This window comes from Chroicocephalus ridibundus, chromosome 2, assembly GCF_963924245.1.
Source record: "Chroicocephalus ridibundus chromosome 2, bChrRid1.1, whole genome shotgun sequence".
Lineage (NCBI taxonomy): Eukaryota > Metazoa > Chordata > Aves > Charadriiformes > Laridae > Chroicocephalus > Chroicocephalus ridibundus.
Genome location: NC_086285.1, coordinates 78,049,801 through 78,072,856, shown reverse-complemented (window position 1 = coordinate 78,072,856; position 23,056 = coordinate 78,049,801). Strand labels below are relative to the sequence as shown.

The following is a 23,056-nucleotide window of genomic DNA, read 5'->3' as shown; positions in this document are numbered from 1 at the left end:
AGCTTAAGTGGCTCAGGAATGTGTTCTTAAGTCAGAAGTTTCATGTATTTTGCATCTGAAATATAAGTCTGTGTATGCCTGTGTGCAGGTGATGGCCATCTGAACAAGCAGTCAGAGCTGTACAAGAAATAGCTTCCCTTCTCTTTACCCACAAATCCCCCTTCAGAAGATGTATTTTCACTTGGGAGACAGACCTTGTGATATCCAAGTCTGAGAAGTGAAGTGAACCCTATCACTTGAATTCAGGTATTAATGGGTAAGCCAAAATGATAACCACATTCTTACTTCCTGTGGACTAGTAGGGAAAATTATGCATTTAGCCAATACATACCATAATTTTAAGTCCAAAGAGAGACTGAGATGGTAAAGATATTGAACACATGAAAAGGCAAAATGCTGCAGCAGGGAAGCGCAGTTGTGAAAAGGTGGTTCCTAGACCTGTAACCAAGGGGTTTCAAACATTCAAAACTGGAAAGCAAACTGGGGCGACTGAAAATTTGATGCTAGATATTGCGAAAGCATAGGTTTGTTTCTATGAGAAAGAAGGTAAGATAGATTATCTGTCATCAGTGAGCAACTTTCCCCATACTAAACCATTAGCATGCCAGAAAATGACCTCAAAGAACCACTAATACAGGTAAAAGTTAGTTTGTGTCCATTTACTTTTGACCTTTTTGCTTGAGAATGGCACAACACACTGTGGCAATTACAGCAGTGGTTTTGTGATGTGAACACCTGCCTTCCAAATCTGCCCATACAATCTGTTCACATTAGCCTGGTTGCACACAAAAAAAGAGCACTGACCACAAAGGTTTCAAACCGGCTCTCTCTAGGTACAAAAATAACAATACCATCACCTGTACGTTCTTTATGTACGTGCAAGAGTTCAATTAGCATCTCTTGTTTCGTCTTATTCCACCCTACTATAAAGTTTCAATGCCTTTTCTACATCACAAAGAGGAATTGGGCACTTAATTATACTGCCCCATAGACAAGATCCATGTGAGCACAATAACAGGCAATAAAATTTAAACTTAATCCAATTATGAAAGCTTCTCTAAGTTTAATAAAATGGAGAGAAGAGTCAAAACTGCATTGATTTCACTTGCTACTGGTCAAGCCTGCATGATCAACACAGATGCCTAATCCTTCAGGAGAGAATTAGTAGAAATCCCATCTGAAACAGAATTAAGGTTTAGCTTCACAGAACAAATAAAATTTCCTAAAAATCTTGGAGTGAGCATTTCAGACAAGAAACACTAATTTTTGCCAGCAGAGGTCTTCTAATCCACCTGACCTTCAGATTTTTTAAATTTATAGACAGTCTTGATTCCCCAGAGAACTCCTCAGCAGGTAAGGGTTTGGAAGCCCTGAAGCCAGCCTGCGTCCCTAAAATTCACTGCTTTCTGTTCTTCAAAGGCTAAGGGCAGATTTCAGACCCTGCTGGCTGGAACTCACAGTGCTAATACTTACCTAGCACAACCAGACCCCAATCTCTAATTATCAGTATGACCCGCATGGTAAGAGCGGCTTGCCACACAAGGCAAACAGCTTTAAAAGGAGATATAATCAAAATTAAAAGTTGAGTGCTTTGAACCAGTCCAAAAGGCCTACTGTAATGGATACAGTACAACTCAAAAGGACTGAAAGATTTTAGTTCTTCAGTTAACGAAGGACCTAGGCTAAAGGAATTTCAACAAATCAAAACTATACAGTATGACAGTGAGATTTCAGGTATTCCTAGAAACAAGGTGGAAATGGTTATCTCAGACCTACATCCCAGGGTAACCAGCGGGTCTTCAATATATTTAGGAAACAACCATTCAAATCACAAAAATAGAGGCCCAGCCTATGACTGTATTATCTGGATCTAAACTTCAAACAGTTTACAAAGGGGAAATTCCGCCGGTCCCCCTGCCACCAGCCGTAAGTGTCTACAGATACTAGCGACAAAGTTCTTTAAACAGCAGTACAAATGAGATATTCTGCCACTTACGGTCTCACACCATAAATTACAAAATAAAATTAAGGGGTTATGTAAAAGACCACCAAAAGCATCACAATTACCACAGCAACTCCAGCTTCTTTACTGTACCACAGTGCTGTACAACCACATGCAGGCTCACATTTTAAAATCACAGCGTGAAACACCCCATTTCCAAATGTAAAGATGAAAGAAACCTATCAGAGTCCGTCTTGTGCACCCCTGAAGGGTCCCTCAAATGTGGTATGATTCTTCACAGTAGGTTACCTAATATTCTGGTTCATACACTGATACGGACTTTTGAGTAAAGCCTTCAGAAAACTCTCTCCTCACACAAAAGGACACAATTCACACTGGGGAAGCCTTCCTCTCTCCCTCCAACACCCATATTTAGCTTCTTTTCCCTCAGTTTAATTCTATGACTCCTAACTTAACTTCTACTCATGTGCAGAGAGCTGTGAACACTTAATTGCAAAAGCAATGGCAAAGTCACCAAATTCGGACCAAGAGGGTTTCAGAATTTGTTTCCCTGCAGCTCTGGGAAGCCTTACTGTGTGGCTGGGGAGCAAATCACCTACCATATTGTGCTCCCAACCCCCCTGTATGCAAACGGGGGACAATACTGCTCCAACAACTCCAATTAAGAGACATCAATGACTGAAGGACTCCAATACTAGGGTGATGAAGTCTCAACTGTACATACAACCATTCTCCTTACTTTAGTACCTCCACAGAGATGCAACGTGAGGAATAAAGATTTCTCTCTTTCTAGAGTTAGATGGGAAGAAACAGCTGTAGAGTCTTTTCCACCTCTACTGCTAACAACAAAATAAAAAAAAAATCCTCCCAGGAATGGGGTGGGGGGGGGGTGGGGGGGAAGCATTACAGTGATATGGGCCTGATCAACATTTAACTGCAATTCACTTGTGAAATTAGAAGATTAAATGTCTCCACAAAATAAGTGACATTAGTTTATTTTCATTTTGTCACCTTTCCTCCCATTAGCCAACTAACCCAAACTAAAGACATCCTCCCTTCGTCCTCCTCCAAAGACCCCATTTCTGACTTTGTTGTTAGTCTGATAAAACAGACATGCTCCTACAACACAGTAAACTAATAAGTACTAAGTCTTCAGTATAAAATTTTAGGTTATGTATACAAAAATAAGGTAAGTCAGCCCAGTACATACAACAGTATTAAGTCTCAATCTGCAGATGTAGAGAGATTACAGTTTCGTCATCACCAGATGTTTGTTGTTTTGTGGGTTTTTTCTTTAAATAAAGCAAACTTTTTGTCTATACTTCATTTTCTGCTTTGTAGAGAACTAGAGATAGACACCTAAAGGAGAACCTCCTCTCCAGTAGTTCAGAGCACTGAGAGCTATTACTGAGAACAGTTTCCCACCAGGAGAGCTTTGTTCCAGATCTGCACTTACAGGGGGGGACACACACAGAAAACTACGCACGCAAACAAAATCTCCGCATCTCCTGTCCCCACTTCACACTATGCTCCAACACATAGTTTGTCCCAGGCTCTCAGAAGGACCTTTTTGGAGAGTGAGAAAGAGGGAAAAGGGTCCAGTACTTGGTTTAATGAGAGTACCTATAAAATATCTTCCTTCAAAAGATGACGCTGAAAAAGTGAATGGTATCTCTCCTATTTTCAGAACATGAAATGAAGCCTTAGAAAACAGAACTTTTCCCAAAGAAAATTAAGCAGCTGGTAACAGGAATTAATTTGATCTAGAAACACAGCAGAACCACTTGGCGGGCACTGCCTTTTTATACACTTAGTAACAGGAAGAATGGCAGAAACTTTCCCAAGACTCTCCAGCTTCATCCACAGCAACACTGGACTCTTTGGGGGGAATTAAACCTCATACTGTGGCTTTCCCCTTCAAATCAAAAAGCCCCCAAATATTCCATTGGAAAAACTTGAATCTTACAAGTATGATTACAAGCAAGGAAAGACACAAGCTCTTTAATATTCAAGGCAGAAACACTCTTGAGTCTCTGGTACTTGCTACTGCTACACCTTTCGGTTTGAAACCAAACAAGCAGCCACGTAGAACCTCCTATCAGAAGAAATGGTATTTTTTCTATTTGTAAAGAAAAACAGGCTAAAAAGCCCTGTCGTATCAGTCTCTTAAGGAACAAAGCAGCTATTTTCATTGTGAGCACAGGCGCCTTTCAAGGGACATCAGGTTTCCAATGCAGAAGACACGTGGGCATGCAATCCCACAAAAATTTCTTTGTCTCTTGAGAGGATTGAATTTCATCTGTAAGGTACAACTGGAACAAACCAAAATTCTCCCCAAACTAGGGGCGGGAAGAAGAGTTTACCTCCTCTTTCTCTTCCCTCATTTTTCTCTCTTAGCCTCCCACACTCTCATTTACAAAGAAATAGCTCCTCCTTAATTTTCATGGAAGAAGCCCGAGAGCTCTGTTTCCTTCTGGGCTTTCAGACCAAACTCAGTCTCGGTATTTCGTATGGACATCTATGGTTCTTCTTGAATTTTTCTGCCCTCTAGCTGTGCAATCTCACATACACTCTCTCAGGAACCTATCACAATTTTAATGTGCTATTGATAAGCAGAATCGTGCTTATAGATTTGTAAGATAACAAGCACTTAAGCACATGCCAAGATCTCTGCTTTTTCAGGAAAGTTTTCCAGAGACATACTCAAGTCCTGTAGACTGAGGGGGATTTCAGCATGTACTTCAGTGCTTTCCATAATCAGGACTACACATAACTTTCTACCTTAAAGACTTTAATGTGGTTGCAAAAGCTCCTCTCATTCTATGTACCAAAAGGTTTGCGCAGCAGCAGCGGACAAACCAGAAGCAGCAAGTTCAACTCCCATTTTTGCCACTCCTTTATTTCACAAGTTTTTCTTGGGCCTCAGTTTATCTCCCAAATGCGGAGGAGCTTGCACTTCCTCTGTCACGGATTGGTTTTAAGTTGATTAGGCATAAAAAGACAGTAAGAAACCCTATACATAAAGTAGAAATATTGAATAATTTCCCAGTCAGAACAACTGCTGAACGCCTTCTCCAGACAACGGCCCTCCAGGATTATAGCGTTTATCATCTTTAACGTCCTGCTTTCACTCACCAGGAAGGCACCCAGCTGCAATAACTGTGCCTCTGCCCAGTCTGTCAGTGTCCTCAGGAGTCTCCCATGCAGCAGGGAGAGAGCAGTGTACATAGAAAGGTATTTCAACCTAGCTACGGAAACGCTGCTTGCCCAGGCTCTCTGAAGAGCCACTGGAGAAAGGAGGGGATGCTAACCTCCAGAGGGCAGATCAGAGCGATGCAGAGAGATTCTCCTGGCTCACCGTCTGGAGAAGCTCCTTCCACTCCACCCTCTGCACAGAGACACGGAGGGTGCCCCAATGTCTCAGCCCTGTATCCAGGTGAGATGCATAACACCAGGGATTCAGTGTTACTCCTCTTACTGACAAGATTCAATTCGAGCTATCAGTCTCAAGCTGAGGAAATAGGAGACTGCTCAAAAATGCATTACAGGAAATAATTTTGTAAACCCGTGCCTTTAAAAGTATGTAGACATTTCAGCTGCCCAAATCAGGACACTCTAACCAATCCCAACTGTATATGTTGCTGAGTATTTCTCAGTCGATGATCCCCTTTATGGCAGTCTCAAAAATCATTAGTCACTTTTTGAAAAAGTGCCACAAGTCAGAACATGCCCCAGGAACACGGCAATCGAACTCCTCCAGAAAAATACTGGTGATTAACCAACAGCCTGTTCTTTAATGGGATGACTTCACTGCACAGACAGCTTGTTGCAATTGCTCTTAAGCAGTGAAAGGGGGGGGGGGTGTTGAGGGACAGGGAACGCAGAAAGAGATAAAATTGTAAAAGTTTGCTTTTGTATTACTGTAGTACTGTAACACCAATCTTCTCTCTTCTTCTCCAGGTATGGTAGCTAATTTGAGATTATAACAACAGACACTCATGGTGGTAGAACATAATGATTAAATGCAATGTGAGCAAAGGTCGTAGCAATAAATAAACAAACATTTAATTTGTGTTTTTAATCAATTTAAAAAAACAGACTCTGTAACACAAATACTGAGGTTAAAGCCAACCGATCCTTACTCTCTCTTGTGGAGGTAGCTGAAGCATTTCAGCCTCTCCTTTTTTTCAACTAGACTCCCAGAAACTCTGCCCTTTCACACCACCTTGGCGTGCACACCTCGACTCTGCGCATAGGAGTGACCTGACACGCCATTTAAGGACCATTTGCAAGGCGCACAGCTGAGTGGCCAGAGCAGCACGAGGGAGCGAGAGGGTCGCAGGCGCTGGCATCGGCAGAGACGCTGACTCACTCCACAACCTTCGCCAACTCCCCTCAGCTGGTCAAACTGTTCATCAGCTGAAAACAGAACTGCACCACGAAACAGATGCTCTGGCTGAGTTTCGCTCCCCTGGGTGGACCGTCAAGGGCTCACCAGCAGCATGGCTGGAGCGAGAGGGACAGATTGAGAGCCAGGTTCCCTGGGCCCATCCTGCCCAACCTGCCAGACAGCTTGAAACCTAAAGGACTCCACTATCACACATCCTCCCATCCCACCCCTCTCCTAAATTACTTGACAGGAAAGAAAAAAGACAAAAAAAAAAAAAAAAAGAGGAAGCAACATGGCTGCGACCAAGTTAGTTTTGTCACTGGCCTGTGCAGCGGTCCGTCCAAAGTGTTTTCAAAACTATCCTCTTCCCCTTATTTTCCTTTTTTGCTCCTTTCATTACCTACTTCCATCAGTAGGTAAACTCACTTCCATTCTCTCATTTTCCTTACAATGGCATGATTAACTCCCTCTTGTGTTTGAATCCCCAGTGTGGCAAAAGGCAGCTTTTAACTTCACACGTACCTCCAGGCTGCCTCTCAAGTGATCAGCTCCACTTCCCACAGGGCAGCAGGCACTGGACCAGCACCATAGGTCTGCAGGTCTACAGGCAGGTAAATTGGGCAAAACCCACTGAACTTGCAGTTTTTGGGGTGGGGGGAGGGGTGGGAAGGAAGGGTGGGCATGAGGCAGAGAGGAGGTACAGCACCAGCTAAATCCAATGCAGACGTTGTCCAATCTTAATAGACCAGCTGTGATATTAGACCAGGAAGGAAAGGATATTGCAATAGCCCCTATGAGTCCAGTTTTGCTGTTGTACCCAAGCATAGGAAATACAGGGTCTACATGTATCAAAATGACTGTACAGGCACAACAGGTTAACTTCTGAGTAGGGACAGTCAGCTGCTGCTAACAGAGTGCTTTGAGAACAGGTCATTTATTTGGCTGTCTACAGAAAGTTTCCTCTGTTTTCTAAATATGGTTCTGTCTTTCTGTACACAAAAAATAAGCCTCATGCAAAAAGGAAAATAAATGCAGACAATCTTACATCCGCAACACGGACAGCGTGAGTACCAGTGGTCAGACAGCTATCTGCAGACCTATCAGTCTCGCAAGCAGTGATAACAGAACTCTTTAGCAGTTGTTATAAATAACCGAAATAATGAAAGCAATGAGAGGGAGGCATACTAAGCCTTTACTTATAAGGAGGACTTGAAATAAGCCTTACAAAGAATCTGCCTGGCTCACAGGCTTGCCTGCCAAGCACAGGAATCATTTAAGGCAGGCCAATGTTTAGGAATTCCAGCCGCAGCATGCTCCGAGGAGATGGCTTTCATTTTTCTTAGAGTACTTGCAGCACAGCACATGGATGAGAGCAAACAAATTCTTCTTTAAGTGCTACCAGGTGATCCAGAAATGAAGCTAGATGGGGTTAAAGAGAATTCCATTGTCCTGCAAAACACCACCTTAAGACCCCTGCTAAGTAATCCTAGAGGTAATGATAAAACTAAACTTACCTTTAAAGTTGCCAATGAACAAGCCAGGCAGAATCTGTGAGAAAGAAATATAGTATCAAATATAGATATCTTGTGGTAAGACAATTTGACAAAGTTCAATTTGCATACAGGATGGAACATACTACTTTAGCAGACTATTGTCAAATGCAATCTAAAAAGCGCTGACAATATTTTGTGCCTCTTTGCAACTTTCTCAAACTACATAATTCTAGGTGTGCCATGCTTTGAGAGCATTCATTGACAGCCCAGGGTTGTTAATCATGCAGACTCTCACATCATGGATGCTCTCCAAGGATAGCAAAAGTGGTTCACACGTATGAAGTGGGCCTTGCAACATGCCCCTCCCCCTGCCTCCCCGCAGCAGGATAAGAGTTACCCTCATTTAACTACTGATGAAACTTCATACAGGCAATTTGCCTAAAGTTGCTAAGCATGCTGGACAAAGCACTGAAAAATGACATCCTTCAAGTCTTTTTGAAGTGCAAAGCCATGCAAGTCAGGGCTGCAGCACTGTGGGTTTCTTCGATAGAGGAAATCACTGCAAACAACCAGTCGTGTATTCACATAGAAAGAGAACTGAGGCAAGTCCTCGAGTTGCATGTTTCTCTCCCAGATCCACCCACTCACCCCAGCACTCCCAGAAGCCTGCACAGGTCTCAGTTACAGGACTTTCTTTAATGGGGGAGTTTCAAGGTCAGCCTGAGGACCGGCCTGTGCAGTCTGAGGACACGTGTGCACACACACACAGAAGCGGGTGACACTGCAGTGCTACCCCTCCCACCCGCTCATAACCCTCCCAACCTGGGAACAGCAATAAGGACATGAAAAAACCCCCGGCAAACTGAACACACACTTTCCGGCCAAGAATTTCATTCTCTGCCACCTGAAGTCTCTGACCCACGCCCACATCCTTTGAAGAGGCCAGAACTGTGGCAGTGAGACCATAGGATCCATTTTTCTTTGGTGCATGCAGAGCATACCACCAATACAGATATGTCAGCGCTGACTTCCTAAAGCCTTAGCAACACCCAAGTGTCACCACAACAGCAGCAACAGTCTCTCGGGCGCAGCTATTTAAAGGGAAAACTCCACCCATTTCACTCAGCCCGGCAGCCGCGAAGTTCCGAAAGTCATGAAGGACTTTTCATCGGGGATTATCACCCCAGCCTCTGCTTCACTGCAGCCTTCCTGTTGAAAGGCGATCCAGCTTACCACGCAAAGGTTAGAAGGCCGGCAGAAGGGCCTGCAAAATAGCTTCTGATCTGCCTTAACTCCAGGGCTTTCATCCAATAAAAACGTCATGTTCGCTGTTATTGATCTAGCCTTACAGAAAACAGAAAGGCTGCAGCACTTCTCACTCTCCCCGCAGCTTTGGTTTGTGCAAACATTCCTCCCTCTCAGCTTTGCTGGGGGATCCCTCTCTCCCTGCCGTGTCATATCAGCTCCAACCACGGGGCTCAATTCTGCCACCGATACTGAAAGACGGCTTCGCTGGGACCCTTGCTGTACCCTGAGCTGCTTACAAATTAAGGGCTGCTTGACAACACCAGCTAAACAAGATGGTCCTTTAGTCTCGTACAAACAGGCACCTGTAAGCTTTGCACAGATAAGCTTTCTCCCCTTTCCTTCCCTCTTCATTTGTACAAATTCGACATCCCTACAAAGACAGCAAAAATCAGCAGGGCAGTTTCCAATGCCAGGGTATCAAGTAAGGAAAAAAACCCTTACAACATTCTGCTGTCCCTTTCCGCATGCACAAGACTCATGGTTTCATGGACTGATTCATTATTTTAAGCACACTTGATGACTTTGCTAGAAGTGCAGCCCAAAAGCCACCATCCCAGGCTAGGAATAAGAAGCCCATAGCTGCTCCAGAGAGCAGAGCACCCGAGGGCCATTGCTAAGGGCTAAATTCTGCAAATAAAAAACATGCTCTAAAGCAAAATAGAGTCAAGTTATGAACTAATTTCACCAACCAGATCACCCCAGCGAGCTCCCTCAATTTAAGCTTAAAAAATTAAAAAAGCCTTTCTGATATTTTTAAATGGCTGTCTGGGTTTTCCTATCTGCAGCACAAACGTCAAATCACACCATCACTATCGTAGGCTACAGCGTTTTAGACTCCAGGACATTATTTCTGCATCAAATACATGTTCTCAAGAGAGGATAAAAGCTTAAATTCCAGTCACGGTCATTAAGATTAGACATTATAAATTAAAGATACCAAGAAACACTGGGGCTTGCAAAAATGAGGCTTGTTAGATTGTTGTCGGCAAAGAAGGAAAAATCCAGAAGTTTGCATTTATGCATCATGAAGCAACGTTGTATGCTAGATAGGAAATTAGGACACCGTGCAACCAAGGACAGATGTTACCCCTGTTGTCCTAGTCATTCTAGAAGCAAGAAACATTACTATGGGTGAAAGCTACCTGGAAAGAAGTGAATCTTCATGCTGTGCTGACTAATACTTCGGCACTAGACTACGGCTGGGAACTTTCAGCTGTGTCATCTCACACTGCCTTCAGTAACTGCAACTCCGGGACGGGCAAAATGAAGGCCGATGGCTGCTAGGGGCGTGTGAGAGAGAAGGGGTGGGAGTCAGAAGAGAAGAAAAATAAGGTGGTTGTTTTTGTGAACTTTTCAACCACTGCTTTATGAATAAAAACAGTAGCCTCCTTATATCATCCGAAACATTGAGAAAATGACCACAGACTAAATAACAGATGTAGAAGAGTGCACAACCAAGCAATAAGGACAGCAACGCCTGTCTTCGTTCCTATCTTGCATGAGAACAGCTCATGTTCTCCACCTCACACAGAGTCCTGCAATGGACAGCCAAGTCTTCTCGTTGGTCCTCCCTGAAAATACACCTCTCTGGAAAACAGCTTAAAGGGCTACTTTGCTGCCTCTTCCTATATAGACACATGCTTATAATAAAGCATCTAACTCCTTCCCTGACACCGTTTCTATATGCACTAGCACTGATGGGTGCTCTGGCCAAGTTCACGGCACTTTCTGCGGAGGCAGCCAGATGCTGTAGGAGCAGATGAGCCCATCTTGGCCAGCAGTACAGGACAGCGTCATGAGTCAGGGAGAGGGATTTGCCTCTGATGTCAACTGGTGCAGCTTCACTGGCTTCCGTAGAACTGGTTGCATCAGCTGTAACTATCCACACTGATTTACATTTCTTATGAATCAACTCCTACAACGAACACGGCTTATCTGCCCTTTTTGTAGAGATAACACTCAACTCACCCCTTCAGAAGAGTCTGCATGAATAACGGGCAGTTAACTGTAACAGGACAAACAAAAACTAAAACCCAGGAAAAACTCTTCACTAAGCATATCCTGTTCATAGATAATCAAATCTAAATACTACAATCTCTTGTCACCATCTCAGCCCCTAGACTGCAGCTCCTGGAAAACGTCTTTGTAATTTTCAACCACAGACTTCAACTTGAACTTTGAATACAAGTCAAAGTTAGACATTAAGCGTAAAGACAACTCAGGCCACACACACAATTTCCTAAGTCAGACCCCATTACTCATTCTGTACTTAAAAGACATTAAAAAAAAAAAGTAAAGCACTGAAAATTAATAGTAGCTAAGTCAATGCACACTCACTAGCCAATTTCCCTTCTCTGAGCAGAGTAAGAAGGATATTTATGAACCAATGCTTTCAGTTTAATTTGGGAAAAGTCAGGAGGCTTGGGTGGACTTAAGGAATAAGAACTAAGCACAGCTAATTTTACAGAGAAAACTAACAACAAAAGACAAACCCCACCTAAAAAGAATGCCAGGCCTCCCGCCCTTGATCAGCACTAATGGCTACATCACGTCAGGTGCAATTGCTATTTGCTACGAAATACATCAATATCATGTGACAGAAAAAAAGGAGGGGACCATACCACTGAGAAAGGCTCAGCATCCAAGAGCAGCAACAGCAGCTGTAGCAATCTCTGGAGCTTTTTCTTACCATACCCATTACAGGTCACCACTAATCCTCTTCCCCTGGCATCAGTACAAAGAGATTCCCTAAATGAAATAATCCACCATTGGATAAGCTGCTTGTTTTGTCCTACTGTCCGTATATAGCTCTACCACAAAAAAACCCACCACACTTCAGTTGGAAACTAAGGCAATTTGTATTGATAGACTACACCGAGTCAAGCAAATATCCCCTAACGTGAGCATTGGTGACTCCATGCCACCCCTTGCCCCTCTGGCGTTCGCTGACTCACAAGATCAAAAGGAACAGATGATCCAGGGGCACATTCTGAAGGTGGCAAGTACCAGACCTACATGCAGGACCCCTACAAAAATAAATCCTGATGGCCAGTACCCAACATGGTTGTAGCCTCCTTAAAGGAGCCAGTTCCTCCTGAACATTTCACAGCCATAAGAAGGGAAGAAGAAAAAGCATAGTAGTGCTATGCTTGTCCCAAAAGCACTGGTTGGTACACATCAGGGCAACACTTAACAGAATTCAAATGACCAAATTGCCTGGAGTCGCAGACTGCTAATTCCTGCCCACACAGTACTATAGCAAGATGTAATGCAAACAGAACAGTAAGCTTCAAAGGGCTGAAAATTGTCCTTTTCCTTCCCTGCCCCTCGCCTCAACTTTAGCATCCCATATCCTGTCACTCTAAGTGTTTTGATAATTTCAAACATTCCCAGAAAAATACTACAAACATACCAGAAGTATAAAATAAGTCTCTCCAGCTGTGTTTCTTCCTAAGTGGCTACTCCTAAAAGGTGCCTCCAAGGAGCAGGTATGTATCACATTATCCCCAAACTTTGAAATCAAAAAAATGGAAAGAAGGACCAAGGGAGGCTCTACTTCCTACCCACTAACTCAGTTGGGCTAACCGGCCAGATCTTTCCCCTGCCTGAAGTTGCTATTTCAGGGCCTCTAACCATAGGATGAAAAGGCTTCACCTCCCAGGTAGCACTCTGGATGTTCACCAATCTGACTTCCAAGGGCAAGGATGCCAGACTTGGACAACTATCTCTAGCTCTTCTTCTCCGCTTTGTAGAAAGCCACGCTCACAGCAAAGCTACTCCCAAAGTACTCAAAGCAGGATGTTAGATAGAAGAGATGACTCAACTTCTGTTCCTCATAGTAAGCTATATATAAAAGGCTAGTTACCACCGCACTTTCAAACCTGGGTTTAAAACAGAGGTGGGGATATTGAGAAAAATCACAGTTGTCCCTTGATAACCACCATGAGATGCCCGGGGAATCGGCGCTTACAATAAGCCCCCACTGCCAAAAAGCCAACACCCTCTGCACAACAGATCCATCTTCCTTCCTCGCTGCCACCTCCACCGGGGCCAAGCGCTTTCCTGTCCCACCGGCACCGGGGGCAGCCCCTACCCGACGGCCGCTCTGCGCCCCCGGGGCTGGCAGACCCCCAGGGATTCCGGCTGAGGAAGGGGACGAGGAGGAGGCAAGTGACGGAGAAGTTAAACCCTTCGATCCTGCTGGCTTGGCCGGGCTGGCAGCACAACGCCCCAGGCCCTGCCGCCATACAGGGGGACACCGGCGCGGAGGGGGCCGGCTCCGGCCCGCCAGGGCCCGGCGCTGCGGCTGACCCCAGCGACCGTTGGCGACGGTTGAGAGCCGTTGGGGGCGCGGGGCCGCCCCCAGCCCCGCGGGCTGTGCTTCGCCCGGGGAGGGGAAGCCCGGGCGAGCATCACCGAAACCAGCCCCCCCCCACCCCCCCGCCCGCCTCCTCCTCCTCCCTGCCCGCGCTGCGGCGGGGAAGGAGGCGCGCCCCGAGGGAGCGGCGCCGCCACGGTCTCCGTCCCTCCCCTCGCCCCGGGGCGGGGGACCCCCGACGCTGAAGGGAAAAAGCCCCTCCTGCCCTGGCCTTTGTTCTTCAACCGGGCCCCCGCCGCCCCGGGGGCGAGACAAAGGCGGGGGTGCCGCGGCCGCCCGCGGGGAGGGAGGAAGGGAGAGAGAAGGGGAGCGAGGGACGGACCGACCGCCACCCCCGGCCGCCGCCGCTGCGCCTCGCCCGCCCACATGCACTCACGCACAGGAACAACGACGAGCAGCGTTTACCTTGTTCATCCCATTCCCCATGGCTTAAGCGACCCGCACGCCAGCAGCGCGGGAGGAGCCGTGGGCTGCCGGCTAGCGAGCTGCTGCCGGTGGCGGGTCAGCGTGCATGGGACAGTGCTTGCCGGTGCGGGGAGGGGGGGGTGGTGAGTGACTTGGGGACGAGCTAATTGCTAGTTAAGGACGGCCGCGGCTTGGCGTTGTCGGGAAGGGCGAGGCGCATCTCCCCCCGCCCTGGCCGGGGCTCTCTCCGGGCTGGAGGCGGGTTTCCGCTCCGCCGCCCCCGGGAGCGGCGAGCCGCGGGGCCGCACCACCAGGAACTGCCTCCCGCTGCCGCCACCGCCCCCCACGTGCGATTAAAGCCCCGACCGCGCCGGCCCGCGGGACGCCCCTGGGGCTTGTAGTCCGCCCGGCCGCCTCGCCCCGCCCGCCGCCCGCCCCACGGAACTACAGCTCCCGGCGGCCCCCGCGCCGCCGACCTGCCCCACCTGTAGCGGCCGGCGGCACCCGGCGCGGCCCGGCCTCGCCCCGTTCCTGAGGGGATGAGTAAGCGCCGCCGCCGGCAGGAACGGGATCGCGATCGGGATCGGGACCGGGATCGGGACCGGGACCGGGATCGGGATCGTCTCCCGCGGGCGCCGCCCCGCAGAGCCGTGCTGTGGCTGCCCGGCAGGACCCTCCCCGGTGCGCGGGCAGGGCAGGGCTGCGGGCACAGGTGCTGCCTGCCGGCCTCTGCGGCGCCGACGCCGCTTTGGTTCCGGCCCGAGCCGGGCCGCGGCGGGCGCAGTGGCTCGCTTGGCGGGGGGCACCGGGCCTCGGGCGCCAGGGCTGCCGCCGCAGCCTTCCGGCTACCAGCCTGTTCCCCTCCGTCGTGCCGGTGACCAGGTGCTGGGCCGAGGAGAGGCGCTTGGCCGCAGGCATGAGGCCTGGGCTGAACGGGGAGCTGGGCCTCGCTCAGCCATCTGTGCCCACAGCGGGCTAGCAGGTACCCGAAGGACATTCATGTCCTTCACGGAGATGAACGGAGAGGAGAAAGCAAACGGTTTGAGGCCAACCTTGCAGAATCAGGCTGGCTGAGGTGATAAGGGGCTTCCGGAGGCCATCTGGTCCAACTCCCCCTCTTCAGGCAGGGAAAGATGCTCACAGCAGAGTCTTGGCAGGCGTGGCGTCAAAGCCACACTCGGTCCTTCCAAAGGCATGCTTTTGCTCCCTAATGTGCAGTTAAACGTGACATGATACAGCCATATCCTGCTAGCCTCAAGGATGTGTTTTGGGAAATGCGGTGATTGGGGATTTGATAGTTATTGAAGGAAATGTACTCCAAAGAGTTAACATAATAGGCAGTGCAGGGAAGGACTTACGGGACACACACAGTTTAAATATGTGGGGACAGGACATTACTACATAAAATCTGTCCCATTAACCAGCCCAATGACACCCCCCAAAAAAGTGAAATCTTTAGTGGCTCAAATGCAAAACAAAGACAAGATGCTGCTCTGTAGCCACCTTCAGGTTCCCTATGCATTTATACATGAATCAGTGAGAAACGTGTATAATATTTTATGGAAATACTTAAAATATCCTACTGTAGACAACTGCATCTTTATTCTCAGCTGTTGTTGTTATATAAACAAATACTATACTGAAAAAAAACCCTCAAAAATCAACAAAACAGAACTACACAGGTATTCATGTGTCACCTGTGACTCGAAGCTCTGTCATACCAAGACGTCATTTTTTGAGCAGACTTTGGTAGGACTGGGCAGGTCAGGGGCATCTGCAGCCCAAGGTAGGCAGTGGAAAGGTGAAAGATTGGAGACCAGGGTAAAGCCAACAGGCAGCACAGCCAGGTATCACATAACTGATGGATGAACTCTGAAATGATGGCCAGATGAGTGATGGGGGCTGTTACGTGGAGGCAGTGGTTGCCAGTACAAGCAAACTCGATAGGAACAATTTCCCAGCCTCCAGTTGCAATCAAATGCCGGCTGTTGCCAAAGAGGCAGTCGCATGTTTTCCACACTACCCTCAACAATACAACTGTGACCCTTTCCTTCAGCAACCCCGACACTTGTCTGGCCCAACACCGAACAGCCCGCTCCCTGGGGGGTCAGACCAGCGCACACAGAGACGGGGAGCAGGACTGCCTGCCTCTGCAGTGCCTTGTCATTGGATTGCCACCTCTTCAAAAAACAGTGCTGTTCCCCCAGAAGTCAACGACATGCTTGAAAGCCAACAGAAGTTAAGCCATCTGTTTAACTGCCTAAAAAGCTGGAAGGCTCTTGCCTTGAAAGAGCCATGTCATCACCACAGATGCTTAAATTCCAGGGGAAGGGAGCAGGCCCGAGCGCAGCACTGCTGGAGGAGCGCACCCCAGGGCGGCTGAGGCCAGGCGGGCTCCCGAGCGGTCTGCAGCCAGCAGGCGGATTAGCACCAGCTTCCATGACAATGGTGCAACGAATGACCAGCGAGGAGGCAGGGTGCTAGCAAGAGGTTTCCTGAGTCATCTTACCCTGGGGTTGTAAGAGGATGGACTGCTGAGGCTAGGCCACCTCTGCTCTATCTGAATTGGGTGGCCCTGGGAGCACTGCTCTGCTACACCTCAACCCATGTTAGAGGAGGCTCCGTGCAAGCCAGTCGCTGCTGCCTTCTGCATACCTGAGTCTCCCCATGGAACCGTGCCAGCGGGGTAGTAGGAAGCCAACACATGCTTCAACCTGGATCGTTTGGGATAAGGACCTTGGCTTCAGCACACGACACCCCCCACCAGCCTCTTGGACTTAGCAGTACGGCTGGCCGTGCCTCAGCTCACAGGGGAACACGAGGGAGACGCTGCTTTTGCTTTTTGAACCATTCCTGAACCTCCTCCTCCCTGAGGCTCGACAGAGTTTGGGGTGTGTATCGTGTCATCAGTGGCGACAAAAACATCAGGGCGGTCTCTCTGTAAGGCCAGGAAGGACAGCCATCCGACTTAATGTACTGCACTTCTCCCCTCCCTTCCCCCTCAATACTGCTGAAAAGCATAGCAGTGAGCTTTATCACAGATATTGGCTTTAATATTTCATTGGCAAAGCTCTCCAGAATGTAATGTACTTTATTCTCATGCCGTACAAAATACGACTGAGGTCCAAAAGGTATGAATCATAGCTTGCCATAATAACTGCTAAACACATTCTGCCCCCAAAATGAAAGAATTCCTTGTCAGCAACTCTGGCAAGTAGTTTCTTTTTGTGAGACAAAAGGATAAACAATAAATAATATCGCTGATTACTGCAGGGATCTGTGTTGCGCTAAGAAGTCCATGGTAACTGTAAGGCCTTGCTATCAATATGCTGCAAGTCTGGGCTGGTCAGCTCAGTTGCCCATAACTTGGTTTCTCCATCTGTAAAATGCAAATAATATTTCTGATCTTTGCAAAGAGCCCTGAAAAGTACAGTGCATGAGCAATTCACATGAAATTGTTATGTTATTTTAGACAATACAGATGGAATACAAGTATGTACATAACTTAGTCATCTGACATTTTTTTGAATAGGAAGTGTCACGCATTCCCATTCTTCTGAATGGGAAGTGTGATTCTCTGTTTTATTTTCAAGTTTCGTGACTCCCTTCGGGATGCCTCCTTCAGCCTGCAGTGTTTTCCCTTATTAGAATTTTACCACTTGCATGCAGCTTTTTACAGCGAAAGAGAAAAAATTAGAGTGGGAGAGAGTAACATACCAAGATTAAAAAGCAGCGGGAGGAAATCCACTTCTTGAACATTTACCGTGATGTATAGTATCTCCTTTTCCTCCCCAGAAGTGTAGAGAGGGAATCCTGATACTGTTGCCAGACCTGTCTCTCCTGCCACCTATTCCAAAACCTGATTGTTTTAGTTCTTCATCTGTTTTTTAATAAACTACAACATAATGCATTTATGGGGTCAGGTCTTCAGCAAGCCTAAATCATCGTAAAGTGTTTATTCATTGTCACTTCTCAAAATTTTATTCCTTGTGCGTGGTATCTGCAGTGTTTTTAATATTTTGAAAGTCCATTTTAAAGAACAAGCTATCCTGAGATGATTGGGCTGAATAAATTAACTCAGAAAATAAGAGCAAAAATCTCTTGCTGAATCTCATAGCTTTCAGTATCCCTGAAAAGAGAGATCACTTTAGCACAGCCTGTAATCCTACAAATCCAGGGATTTTTCTACTTCTTTATGATACGAGGATGATAAATGGAGTAATCCCCACTTCTTGACTTTGCATGCAAATGTATCTGGCAATGCCAAGTCTTCAGCAGCAGCGATCGTCTTCTAGGCAATTGCCTGAAGCAAACTGATATTGAAACTGAACCTTCTTAAAAAAATTAGACAAAACTTCTGCTTTGACAGTACGTTGAGCTTACTATGGTAAAAATAAATAAGTAAATACTCTCTATTTCTTATCTTCTGATCTCACTTTCTGTAAGCCCCGAGCTCACGTTCAGCCATAGGCAGAAGGCATGTCGGCTATCCATGATCTGTCAGGAACTGATAAGACCTGGGCTGGGTTCCCCTGAAGCGGCATCACAACTTAGTTCTCAGAGGTGGCAAGAAGGGAGATAAAAAGGGCGATTGGTCAGAAATAGCCAGTGGAGTGGTTTTCCGCTGAAATAGAGTGATTTGACAGAAAGGAACTGTTTCACCAGAAATAAAAAACAAAACGTTAAAACTTGTAAATAGCACTGGGCTTGTTTTCTAACAGTGCTGAGAGGGAGGTCAATGGAAAGGAAAGAGCTTGGACACTTACCACCCTTTCTTTTAATGTTTCTACTTGGTAATAAACACTGCTAAAGAATTTCAAAGCCTGTTTTCTGGATAGAAGAGATAGCACCCTGATTTACTGCCATGTATCCACAGAGCAGAATTCATTCATCATTTGATAAATTCACTGTCTTAAGGCCAAATTTGGCTTTTACTATGTCACTGTGAATCTGCAGTAACTTCATCAAAATCCGTGACGTTGCAGCAAGCTTTAAGTCCTGAAACTGAAGGGAGTTACCACTGCGGTTTACTTCAGCAAAAATCAGCTTTCAAGAAGCTGCTCTCAACAGGCAGAGTAGCTGGAGGACCATCGTCTCCTCCTGCCTCGTACTCCTCTCGCTTCCCCTTCCATTAATGGATAATATCAACAGAATACGGAGTACGCCAGAATGACAGGGCTGAGCCAGCAGATGAGGCCCAAGTAGCACAAAGGAGGGCTTTGCGGAAGGCAGGTCCCCGAAAAAAGGAACTGACAATTCAGACAGTAGGAACAATGCTAGAGAATGGCTGAGAAAAGCGTATAGGATAATTTAGATGTAGGTTAGCTGCCATGACAACCGTGTACCAAATTACTGCACTTCTGTGTCTCTAAACCTGCCAGCACCTACTTTTGTTTTGTATGTACTTCAGGCTTTTAAAAAAAAAAAAACCCACCTTAAAATTTATGGTGGCTTGCAAATGAAGTGCAGATACTGGGATTGCTGTTGGGTGCTGCGTTTAAACGTTTAGAAAATACAGATAGAAAAATGATAGGCCTTGAAAATTCTGATTTCACTAAGTGATTAAAAAAATACATAATTTCTTTAACATTTATAGTGGCCAGTTCTAACCCGTAATTTATACTGCTTTGACTTGCACATATTTACCAGGTCAACCTGACACTTTTACCTCCAATGCGTATATAAGAAAGAAATTGGTCCTAGCAGCAGCTCCATTTATTTTTCACTGTGAGAAACTGACATGTTATAAAAGGAGTAAGACATTTTCTTTTAATCCAGGATTCTTTGGAAATATGGTAAAATATTAGATCCCTAAAGGATAGAAACAAGGCTATCAAAAAGCGTGCTGCAAGGCACATGTATGTTACTAGTTACTAAGAATAGCCCATTGCTGAGTGTGAGTGAAAATATCCAAATGCGTTCCCTTGATAAGCTAGGTATGAATTTGTTTCTCTGGGCGCATGTCAAAGTGTCCTCAAATGGAAAAATAGTGTTATAATAAGCTAACCTCTGCTTCTAGTTCATATACATGTAATCCTAGGGGAACACAGCCTTCACAACACCTCTCTGCAGGAAGCCAGTAGACCATAATATCTATTGGACTTCTCTTATAGAGTCCATGAAAACTCTTCAAAGTAGAAAGAAGTCAGTGTTGAAGTTCCCATTGGAACTTGGTGAACATCATTGAGGTGTTCAGCCATCAGTTGAGAGCCATTAGGGTTGTGACTCACCAAAGTCAGCAGATATCTTTGAACCAGCCACAGAAGCAGCTGTGGTCAGTGCCAGGAAGTAGTTCCCCAGCCCTCCACCATCACATGAGACTCAGCGTAGACTGTGGTATTCAGTAATCGCGGCCTGCCTCCAGCCAAAACACTGGGCAGAGATCTTTATTTTGATGACATTTTCCGTATAGCTTCTGCTCAATGGGATATGTCTTAGAGATTTCCTGTGTTTGGAAAATTGAAAACAGTTAAAGCTACAGTTCTCTATTTTGTTTTCTCAGCCAAAATCAAAGATAGTAGCCCTTAAATACTGCTTATGAAAAACACAATCCAAATACTTACATTTCTAATATATTCACGACATTCTCCAAGAACGTTCAATTACTATTGTGGCCTTTGCACTGTTGCTTGTACTGGTGGCTTGTTCTTGATAGAATAATGTTATCATCCAGAGTTAGTTATTTGATTATTCTTGCAGAGTTGTCGCTTGCTTTGGTTATTTTGACCTGTTGCAGTTATCTATCTGACCGTGGCAACAGAGTCCCTCCAAAGTTGCCTCCAAGCTACCTGGTTACCTAGAAAGTCTGGCAGTGTGTCTGCAGTGCATCTGGGATTCTGCCTGTCCAGGACACTTCAGTGGGACGTCTGTGAGCCGTCTGTGGGGCAGCTGAGAACGGGAGGTGAGGGGGAAGCAGCACACAGAGCACGCTTACAGCCAAGAAACATGCCTCTCTGGGTGTATAGCTGTAAACTGCTAAGGTGTTCTCAGGTCAGGCAGCAGACTGAGTGCCCCTTGCCTGCCTGCCTTCTGCAAGTTATAATAAAAAGCTGTTTTCTCTCTAAGTATATGGTCACCTGAGACCCTGGGTCAGTATGACTGCAACTGTTCTCAGCAACTCGTTAGTATCTTTGGGGATGTGAATCACGTCAAGCTCAGGAAGCAGTAACAATGCCAGGACTTCAAATTCTACTGTTTGCCTCTATATCTGTCTCCCCATACTTCTGCAAATCCACATTCTTCTAACATCACCTCCTGCTGTGCACTGTGTCTGCTGAGCAAAGTATCAACTGCCGACAAATTATTCCACTGTTGTGGCCCAGTTAAGTACACAAACCTGTACTCCACTGCACATGGTGTAAATTCAGGGTCACTAAAGTCATTTTCAGTCATGATATCCTGTATGCCTTCTCCAGCACAGCAGGCACAGTCATCAGTAAAGTTATGTCACAGAAGATAAGAATTACTAGTCTGGGATGGCTCCTGTTTGCTTTTGGGTTGACAGCTCATTGATCCTTTTCCAACCAGTGTCTTTTTCCAAGGGAAGAACTACTGGAACTGCTGATACTGTCTTCCTTGTATACACTGTTAACTAAGCTGATATCTGTCTCTTTCTGCACCTACTGGACACCTTGCAGTTGCAGGACACGTTGCTCACATCTGTCTCTAAGCTCTTCAAGTGTTTCTGTGATGTTTTATTGTGGTATTTTGGAGCCTTGGTCATCCCCTGTGCTAAAGCACCAGCAACACCCAGCAAGCTTCTAACCTGTCAAGGGTTAATTCAGGGTCTCCTTGTGGTCTCTTCTGAGGCTTTTTTGTTTGTTCTGATCCTTTGGTCCTTTGTCTGGAACTTGATTACATGCAAGACTTGAGACATTGGCTCTCAGGTTGTATACTGCTCTATAGTTTCACTTTCCTTTGTGACTCCAGGTTACATCTACTCTCTTGAAAGGTTCATCTTACATGAGGATATAAGAGCAGCTGTTCTAGGTCACAGCAAAGATCCATATAGCTCCACATCTTCTCTCAATGGCAAGAAGTGAACACCTATGAGAAACGGTGAGTACAGAGGGTTCCTTCCCCTTTTATATCTTCCAGTTTTTGGCAACGAGCAGGTCAGGTCTGTGAGCCAAGGGCACACCCAGTGCCTGGTCTGAAAGTTAAGCTGCTGTTTTTATGTTAACATTTACAGTGACTCCAAGACCCCATTCTTGAGTGGCAACTGTGCATTCAGAACTGTTTGCATTTATCAGGGCTGTATGTTTCCCATATGCATTGTTTCGTATTTATCAGCATTGTATTTCCTCTGCCATTTTACAACCCAGTCAAGTAATAATGTGAGATCCCTGCGCTACTTTCTTAGGCAGCTTTTGTTTTTGACTGTTGGAAAACAACTTTGTATCATCAGCCACTTTGGCTATCCACCATCTCTTCCAGCCCATTTGTGAGTGTGTTGGACAATGCGGGACCTGGCACGCTCTCCTTCCCCTGCCTTCCTCTTGCAACTTCCTTTAATTGTGAAAAATGATCAGTAGCTCCCACCTTTGCTTTTCATCCTCTAACCAGTTACTAATCCACAAAAGGACCTTCCTTCAAACTAAGGCTTTTTATGAGCCTTCTAGGGTTTGGGGAGTCCTGTGAAAAGATTTCTGAAAAATACCATCATACAAACGCTGGGGGAAATTGGAATGGGGAGAAGGGTGGGGAGCAAGGAGATGTATTTGTCTCTGAAACCAGAAGGTTTTTAGTCTTCCTTATATCTAAGCTTCCCCTTAACCTGAGAAAATCATGTAGTCTGCCAGAGCACTACTTGTGAAAAAACAGTATATTTCCACTGAATTCCTTCTGGCAATGCTGATGACACAGGCTGAAAGTTCTGCTTATCAGTAGCCTTACTAAGTTTTGTTTCATTAACTCATGTTTTTCAGCCTGGTTCTGTAAGCAAAAATACTTTTGTCTCTTCATTATGAACAACTGTACTTTGTTCAGAGTCAAATCCATCGGGAGGGAATGCAACAGACAAATTCTAGTTACACTTGGGTAGGGTTAATGCAAATTTACGCTGAAGTCCACGAAGGCACCGTCAGGGTTTGTATTTTTACTAAGAGGAACAGCTTATG

At 46.1% G+C, this 23,056-nt stretch overlaps 1 protein-coding gene across 1 annotated transcript in view; it reads right to left on the bottom strand.

The window, feature by feature from the left end:
- The window catches only part of DUSP22 (dual specificity phosphatase 22), a 44,051-nt gene extending 29,773 nt beyond the window's left edge, over positions 1-14,278 (bottom strand). The window contains exons 1-2 of the mRNA XM_063326004.1: positions 13,938-14,278; positions 7,868-7,901 (exon numbers count right to left, since the gene is read on the bottom strand). Of these exons, the coding sequence (XP_063182074.1) occupies positions 7,868-7,901; positions 13,938-13,958 (55 nt within the window). The 5' untranslated portion in view covers positions 13,959-14,278. The remainder of the gene's footprint in view (positions 1-7,867; positions 7,902-13,937) is intronic.
- Positions 14,279-23,056: the final 8,778 nt, after the last annotated feature.